This window comes from Lutzomyia longipalpis, chromosome 3 (genome assembly GCF_024334085.1).
Source record: "Lutzomyia longipalpis isolate SR_M1_2022 chromosome 3, ASM2433408v1".
Taxonomy (NCBI): domain Eukaryota; kingdom Metazoa; phylum Arthropoda; class Insecta; order Diptera; family Psychodidae; genus Lutzomyia; species Lutzomyia longipalpis.
The window spans coordinates 1,560,504-1,569,640 of NC_074709.1; the positions used below are offsets into that span (position 1 = coordinate 1,560,504).

At 34.1% G+C, this 9,137-nt stretch overlaps 1 protein-coding gene across 1 annotated transcript; it reads left to right on the forward strand.

Moving 5' to 3' along the window:
* Positions 1-2,718: 2,718 nt before the first annotated feature.
* LOC129794006 (JNK-interacting protein 1) lies at positions 2,719-8,649 on the forward strand. The gene is made up of 5 exons (XM_055834576.1): positions 2,719-2,840; positions 3,020-3,327; positions 3,955-4,678; positions 6,832-6,939; positions 7,018-8,649. The coding sequence occupies exons 1-5, from the start codon at positions 2,758-2,760 to the stop codon at positions 7,088-7,090; spliced, it is 1,296 nt and encodes a 431-aa protein (XP_055690551.1). The 5' UTR covers positions 2,719-2,757; the 3' UTR covers positions 7,091-8,649.
* Positions 8,650-9,137: the final 488 nt, after the last annotated feature.

Consider the following 9,137-nt stretch of genomic DNA (forward strand, 5'->3'; position numbering starts at 1 on the left):
ATTACAAATTTTAATCCAGGGAGAGTTTCATTTCAAGGAAAAAAATCGTGATAGAAAAAAATCCAACAAAAGGCTTTTCTCATAAAAACCCAGAGGGACTTGAGATGGATCCAGAGCGCGGAAAGAAAAACTTCCAACAGTGTAAATTTATTCAGTGCGAGAAGGTAAAATATGCGTGGGTGGAAGAGTGCTTGGCTATGTGGCGAAGAAGCCAAACCCCGCACCGAAAGAGATTCATCGAGTGTTTTACTTACACGAGAATCAATTCAACTATCAAATGGATAAGAGCTGTATTTAATTTTCTTAACGGGCAGCTCCTTTTTCTTCGCCTTCATCTTCTTCTCGCATATATACATGCAAAAGTACCCGTAACATAGAACATAAATAGTACATTTATCACATCAAATAAAGAGAAAACCACCCCAGTTAGATGTTTTCGATGTTACATACCTAGTAGAGTAACCAATACAGAGGGAAGTTCAATGAAATTCCTTCGGAAAATGTTTCTTAAAATGTGCATTTTATGCGCACGTTTATGTTTATGTTGCCTTGAATATTGTTTTAATTTAAAAGAAATATTTTAACCCTTTAATAGCAATTAATTTATGCTTACTTTAAAAAGAAAGAACTGATCCAATTAAAAATTAAAGACTTTTTGAGCGATATTTGGTCAGTTTTAAATAACATAATTGAATTTTCTGCCATTTTTGGATTCTAATCTACGACCAAGAAATTCTTGAAATTTTATAAATTTCTCCTGAAATTTCAATGATTTTAAGAATTTATTAGTCGCTGAATACGACTTATTATTAAATGGCTAAATAATCATTTTTTCATCTCCAATAAAATTATTTCAATGTTCAATTTATTCCAATCATAATTCCTTTAGAATTTTCATAATTTAATTGATCATCCTTTAGTATTTATGTAGGTATCATACGAAAAGACACAGTCTTAAAAATTTATTTTAAATCATAAATCCAAGTCAAGAAAATCAAAGTTTCTTGTTAATTTATCAACACTTTTGCAAGAAAAAAAAATTAATTAAATTTCCTGAATGGTACAGGCTACTTAATAAAAGTAATTTATGTACATAAATCCCTGCAAATACCACCCCCAAAATAATGAAGAAGAAGAAGGAAATGGGAATTAAAGACAAAACCACAAAATGCACATTAAAGATCCTTTCTCTGTGGCCACTGGACCAGAGAGTTGTGTCACAGACAATGGCGCCACAGAATCTCTTTGATGACTACCCGCATTTTGTGTTTCTCTCGCCCAGAATAGAATGTCTCCTCATCATTGCCTTCTTATCGCTTTACAGGGAGATGTTGGCAACAGTTCTTCGGATGATGTGTGGACCACAGAAAGCTAAAGTAAAGCTGTTTGCTCTTGGCCACCAACGCACCTCCCCTAAAAAGTGGGTTAAGAGGTTAAACGAGATTCATGGACGCAAGGAAAGTGAGCACACGAGTCTCTTCAGCAAGGAGCCACAGAGACTCGTGGTTGTTTTGTACCTCTTTTTTTTTCTCCCATTTAATAGTGGCTGCGGAAAATCAATCAAAGTGTTTACAGTGGCAAGAAAGAATGCGTGAAATGGAAATTTCTTTGCTTTAGAAACTCCCACCCACACCATGGATTTTTTTTGCATCCTCAAGGGCTCACCTCTTCAAGAGGCAGACAATATTTCACTTACGCGAGACGAAATGCAAGAAAAGTGGAAAGATTTAATCGTGGAAGATGGAAAAATGTAAAATGTCTGATAAGGAAAAAAATGGAATTTTGTAGTAAAATGTTTATAAAGGGTTAAAGGAGTTTACCCGTTTTTGAATGAGAAAATTCCCCATTAAGGGAAACAATTCAAAGGGAAATGCGTAATATTGTAGGATAAAAAAGAAATAAGAAATCGAAAAAGAAACTCCTTTTTTTCCACTCAAATCAACAGGAAAAATCCTTTTGCCTATAAAATCAAATAATGACGTCACCAGTGGATATTTTAATCAAAATTATCATGAAGCATAAAAATATCTTGTAGGATGTTTCTACTATAAGTCATATAGGGAACTCATCTTCTAGGGAATCAACACTAATATTTGATCTCAATTTATTTACAGAAAAAAAACCAAAAATATTAAAAATCTGTTTTAACCCTTTTGTGAAAAATTTATTTATTTTTTTGATCCTGTCTGAGAGTCTTTGGGGATATCCTTGTTTGGTCTAAAAATATTCAGAAACTATCGAATCATTATTCTACATAGTGATTCCGATTAAATATAAAGATTTAAGCTAAGTTATTAATAATTTTCCGAAAGAAAGCGAAAAATTGGATGAGATAAAATTGTCCAAATGATCCATAAAGGCTTAAAATAAGGGGTAAATGAATCAGAATTTTATCACTTAAAGGAATCAAGAAAATCAACCTGAATTTTCGAAGAAGAAACGTATTTTCCTTATTTAGTTAAAATCTGCTTTTCTCCAAAACTTTTTTTTATTAATTCTGCATTAAAATTGATAATAAAAATTGCAAAAAATCATTCTTAAAGGATATGAGCGAAGAATTTGAAAATCCTGAGCAACGGAATTATCCTCACTTTGTGCTGTTCTATCGATTCCGTTGACAACGTCGTCACTGCGTGAGGGTTCTTGCGCTGAAATTCTAGCACTTCATCCCCCCCGTGTTGCGGAGTGGGTGAATATTCGACATGGGGGTGGAAAATCAATATTATTTGCTCTAAAAAGGAACGTGTAAAGTGAAAAATGGCAGACACGGAATTTGAGGAGTTTCGCCAGATTTTTGAACATTTCCCCCAACATCTCAAAACTCCAGCTCAATTCTATTCGTAAGTAGCATCCTTGGGGTGCATTATGTGTCCTAATTGGGGTGTTACGTGTGCTCAGTTTTGGGTGAAAATGGAAATTTAATTGGGAGGGGTTTCCCATATTTGTTGCTGCTCTCGTTATCAAGGATTTCTGCGTGGAAAAAATTAAATGATAAATTTTTGTGATCACTCCTGTGTAGGCTCGTTCCTGACCTAGATGATGCTGAGGCATCTCCCTCGCCCAAAAGTGAATCAAGTGCATCAGATTGCGAAGAAGTTGCAGCTGATTTGGCGGAAGTGACACAACATAAGACTTCAGGTAGTGGTGGTGGCTTCACATTGAGCAGCAGCAGTGCTGAAGATGATGAAATTGGTGATGGCCTTAGGATGGGTCAGACTGCATGTGCCCAGCCAGCTGTACTGGCCAGGACCAATTCTCTTCCCTTTATGTCGGGCACAACCGAGCGTCGACGTCGAAAGCTTCCGGAGATACCCAAAAATAAGAAATGTGAGTTTTTTTGCGTCACAAAAAGCTCCCAAATAAATTCTAAATTTAGGATATTCGCAAAAGAGCTTCCAACAATCCGATTTCCCGGCAGCTTTTGAAGATATTTAGGGGTGATGCCTCTGAACCTTCTGAGAGGGGAAGGAAGTTGAGGGAGCAGTATATTAGAATTAAATCATTCCCACGGTATTTCCACGTACAATTTGTCTTCAATAAAATATTAAAGAGATGGTATTCACCCCTGGATGAACAAATCAAGATTTATGGCGGGCAAATACCACGAAGAGATGGAAAATAAGAAACAAAAAGATTCGATATTGGATAAAGAATCTTGTGTGGAATATTGTTCAATGACGTCAATGTGGGTGGAAATATTTTTTCTTCTCCACCAATGAGCATTGATTGAAGATTGTTCTAAACTACATACATAATTTCAAAAGTTAAATGAAGATTTTATTCAATCCTTGAGAGCTTTATAGACTTTATGCCTTGAAGTTTGAGAAATTGATTTTTTCTTTGTAATTTATGAGTCATAAATTATGATCTATTATGACTCACGTGAAAATTTATTGAAAGCTTCTCAGCTTCCGATTTTGCATAAAAACAATTTTTTTATCTGTTTTTTTGCAGCTTCCATTGTGGTAATGTGCAGCCAAACATCCTTGGCCGAGGAGCTGGGGGTGAAGGCAAGCGTGGGGCAACGTTCAGTGCTGGCCCTGAAGTGTGGCTACCTCCTGGATGAGGATTCAAGCCCCGACAGCGATAGACTACACAGCCTTGGGGACGTGGACAGTGGGCACTCCACGGCGCATTCTCCGACGGATTTCAAGAGTATGTCACCCCCACCAGCCACCGGAGGTATCCTCTTCTCGCGCCTGGAACTCCTCGAAGCCACCCACAGGGCTCTGCATAAGTTCCTCCCGCGTCATCATGATGAAATTGAATTGGAAATCGGCGACGCTGTGTACGTGGAGAAGGAAGCTGAGGATTTGTGGTGCGAAGGTGTAAATCTCCGCACAGGACGTCAAGGGATTTTCCCATCAGCCTATGCTGTGGATTTGGAATACAATGACTTCGATCCGGGTGCGCAGCAGGTTAAGCGCGAGCGCTACCTCCTCGGCTATTTGGGTTCCGTGGAGACGCTGGCACACAAAGGCACCGGTGTCGTGTGTCAGGCTGTAAGGAAGATCTTGGCGCGTTCGGGGGAATCACCGCAAGCACAGCCCTGCATCCTAGAGGTGAGCGATCAGGGGCTACGCATGGTGGAAAGGGCTCGTCCACCAGATCGCAAGGGACCCCATATGGACTTTTTCTACTCGCTCAAGAATGTCTCCTTCATCTCCTTCGATCCCAGGTATGTTTTTTCTACTTTTTTTTAAAATTTATTTTATAAAAAGAAACATTTTTAAACTTGGGGAATTTTTATTTGTTCTGAGATATTGAACAAGTAGGAACAATCTAAAAAAAACTCCAAAATAAATTTCAAAAAATATATATTTTTGTAGAAGAAAATGCGGATTCTTAACACGTTAAGGAATCGATATAATTCCATAATATGAAATTCTTTTAAGAAACATAATGTTTTTTGAAAGGTAAAAAGCGTGTTAATCAGCAGGTTCTAGGGCTGGCTCATATATTTCACTGAAATTCTTAAACGTTCCGGTATTTGGTTTTCCGTAAAACGTTTCAGATTTCGTGTTTCGTAAACTTAAACCATTCGCACTTTTTTAGGTCACACGTACTTATATAAATACATACATACATATACTCAAACTTGAAGCATTAAATCCCGAATTTTAATAAATTTAATTCTTTTACATTTACCTTATTTTTTTCTTTTTTCTTTGTTTTTAAATTCTTTTAATTTTTTGTATTCTGGGATCATAGTTTCATGTCAGGTTTCTTATATGTTTCAGGGATATAATGAACCCTTGAAATCTTTGAGATTTTAAAATTTAAAGCGGCTTTCAAGGATTTTTTAGTTGCTGAATAAGACCCAATATCCGGTTTTTTACACATTTTTCCTATCCATACACTTAGGTCTAATATTTAGGTACTGTGGAACTTTTCCTAGTTTTTAAGTGTTCTGTAACTTTCGGAGAATTTTATTACTTTTTCGTGTTTCCCGAAACTAAATTTACATCTTTCATGTTTTCTATATTATTTTGTATATTAGTTTCCTTTAAAACTTCTTTTAGTTTTTGTTCGTGTCTTCCTTCCCTTTTAAGCTTTAAGGTTTTAATCTCCTCTTATTTTGTTCATTGCCACAAAGATTTTTCTTCTTTGGAAATCTAAATAAATCAAAATCTCTTCGATATGAGATAGATAAGATTCAGATTATTTAATCAACAAAAAAATGTAAGAAAAGGAATATGGGAAAAGTCACGAAAAGCACAAGAGTTCGTTGCGAAAATAGGGAGTAAACTGTAATATAGTAAAAATCATAAATTTAGTCTCCTTCACGTAGATGAGATTGGGATGGAATAAGTCACGCAAGGGTTTAGTAAAAGCTCCAAAAGGGTCAAAGGTTGCTTTAGGAAAAGCTCTAGGGCAGGAAATTTCCTTTACAAAATATTTTGCTTGGGATTTTGCTTATTCCAGAGTTGAGAGGCTTAAGTTTTAACCTCTTTTTCCTTTTTTAAAGACTATTTGTCTGACTATTCAACAAAAATTTATAAAAAGCTCCGAAAGCTGGAGAATAGTCATTCAATTCATCCTTTCAATCCTTTTGACCCCCTTTAGGATATCAAATCCTCACATTTTCATTAAAGTTATAGTTCCTTAAGCTATTTTCCCATAATTTCTATTCCATACTGTGAGATTTTAATTTTATTATCAATTAAAATTACTCTCCCTCGACATTTTATAATGAAAACCGTTTGCTTCAACCGCCCTCAAATACAACAGAAAGTTCAATAAAGGAAATTTGTGGGGGTGTTGAACTATTTTCCGTTCCTTGTATGCCCTTAAGCATTGCATTAAAATAAGAAATTGAAAAAGAAACAATTTTAAAAGAAACTTCCGCCACATCCTTCTTCTTTTCCTCCCCTTCAGCTTAATGGGGAATTGACACTTTTTTTTAAACTTTTAAAAGCATTTTCTTGCATTTCCTCTTAAGAATTTTCATCCCCTTCCTCCGACGCTATTCATAGCATAGCAAAAATCTATTTTTGATTTTTATTCTCTTTACGAATTCCATTCACATTTCTTGGAAATCATGATTTACGCAGATAAACACCCTTAATGTTCCTTGAAAGGTTGCAAGTAGCGGGGTTGTATGGTGGGTTAGGGATTCTTGGGGTAGGAAAACCAAACCATTAAATTAAACCCCCATTGATCTTCCATCCATACTGTGTGTGAGGCTCTATTTGGGGTTTATGGGGGCAAATTAAAATTCATCGGTGGCAGATATTGTGACAAGAAGTGCCCATAAAATTGTTGGCAACAAAGTAAATCTCTCAGGCATTCTAATCATTTATTATATTGCCTTCGACGCGTCATCCACAGAGACAACCGCTACATTGGCTTCATCACTAAACACCCCACAGTGCAGAGATTCGCATGTCACGTCTTCAGGGGTCACGAATCAACGCGCCCCGTTGCCGAAGCTGTTGGGTAATTATTCATTTTATCTCCAACCTCCCTTTGGGACCCTTCTTGGGAGGACATTTGTAATTTTCTTGACCATTTCAGGCGGGCTTTTCAGCGTTTCTATCAGAAATTCATTGAGACAGCATACCCCATTGAGGACATATACATTGAGTAAGAGGTCCCCCCCATCATTTCTTTTCCTTTCGGCAGGAACCAACTGGTGCTGGATAAATCGCTTCTTCGTGGTGAATTTTCCGCGAGATTTCCCTCGCAGAAAACCCATTAAAAAAAATCAACGAGACACTTAAAAAAAACTGTCTCAATTGTAAATATAAATCAATAACCGTAGAAAAGCAGAATAGAAGAAATGTTAGAGAAAGGGACTAAAAGACAAAAAAAAAGTATATATATTAGACGTGAATTAAGGAAAACAATATAAAAAAATCATATTAAACAGCACTAAGAAAATAAGTTCTTTTTTCTCAGAAGAAAATAAATAAAACGCTTGAATTTTCATTAAAACACTGACTTGAAGAAGAAAAAACATTGTAAATTTTGAGTCTTTGTCAAGAAATAAAATCTCAATAAATACAGAATTTCAAAATAAATTAAAAATATTTATTGTTGGGTGCTAAAGGGGCAAGAAGTAGTAAAGGTGTTTGATGGGGTTGTTCATTCGTTGAAAGATTTTTTCTTGCATCGGATTTTTATGCTTTGAAATGATTTTTTTAAAATTTTCTTTAACCTTTTTTTCTATCTTTATTGGTTTCGTTAATAGAAAAGAAAGATTGTTTTTTGAAAAAACAGTTCAGAGGAAGATTTTCCAATTTTCTGAAAGAATTTTAAATAATAAAGAACTTTCATAAAAAAAGAAATTGAAAAAGTGTCTTCTGTTAAACTAGAACTCTTCCAGTTCTTTTGTAAATTGCTACATCTTAGAACATTTTACAACAATTTATTACGCTCAGAAATAACTTTTCAATTATTAATTTTCGTATTTTTTTCCTCGTCTTATTCGTTTTTACTACAAAACTTTAAGCATAGTATTTAATAGTATACGAGGTTCCTAAAATTCAAACAAATTAAGATATTGAATTAGTTATTATACGCGTAAAGGACCACTTTAGGGCATCACCAAAGCTTCTTAAATTGCTGGATAAATTTTTTTTTTTAATAAGTTTTCAATGAATAATTTGAGCTTTTCAGAGTCTTTAATCACGCTTCTTTATATTCTCTATTAAACCGCAAAATTTCATCATTCCTATCGAATTTTCTTGGAATTAATTCCTATTCGGATGTTTTTCAGTTTGTGGCATATTCCGGAAATTAATTTATGGAAAATTATAAATGATTTTTAAAATATCCAAAAGATATCAATTATTTAAGACGCAATATGTAAGACTAGAAAGAATCTTTCAGTGAATGAATACCCCCTTTTCTGGTGTGTTAAACAAGAAAAAAATCAATATAAATGAAGAAACAATAATTGCTAAAAAAAATAATAAGCAAATAGAAGATTTTTTCAGGATATTTTCATATCGCAGAGATGTTTGAAGAAGAAATTAAAAAAAAACTCCGAATGTCTATCTTGTGACATTTTGGGCGAGGAAATAGAAGAAACGTTGCAATCTCAATTTATTATAAATATACAAATTAAAAAAAAAACTCTCTGGCAGGAAGGTAAAAGACATTGAGAAGAATAAAATAAATGTAAAACAGAAGCATAAAATGAAACATTGGTGTTTTTTTCTGCATCATTTAGACATTTAAATATATTCATTTCCCTTTTTTCTACATTGTCTCAATGATAATTTTTTTCTTCACAATATTTTCTCCAACATACACTTTAACACTATATTCTTTTTTTTTTGCTATATTTCTTGTGTTCTTTTTTTGCCAACATTTTTTTTATTTTGTCATTAAAAGGTAAAGTTTTTTTTTTTAATTAACTGATTGCAGTCTTTACATTTTTCGTAAATTACACATTTCACGGAGGAAAATATTCACATAGTTTTTTTTTGTTTACTTCACTAAAATTTATCTTTTCACTCTCTACGTGTATATGAATATTTTTTTCTTTTATTAAAATATTTTTTTCTTTTATTTCCTTTTAATATCGTTCTACAACACACAACATGTTTTGTCGCTATCAATAATTTCGCTAATATAGTTATTACTTTTCAATGATCTCCAGAAAAATATCTTTTTATTCTTAAATTTTT

What these genes read in the sequence shown, in the direction of transcription:
- LOC129794006 (XM_055834576.1), top strand. Translation starts at nt 2,758, where the DNA reads ATGGCAGACACGGAATTTGAGGAGTTTCGCCAGATTTTTGAACATTTC. An exon ending in TTCATCTCCTTCGATCCCAG is followed by an intron (nt 4,679 to 6,831) that starts GTATGTTTTTTC and finishes CGTCATCCACAG; the next exon opens with AGACAACCGCTACATTGGCT. An exon ending in CCCGTTGCCGAAGCTGTTGG is followed by an intron (nt 6,940 to 7,017) that starts GTAATTATTCAT and finishes TGACCATTTCAG; the next exon opens with GCGGGCTTTTCAGCGTTTCT.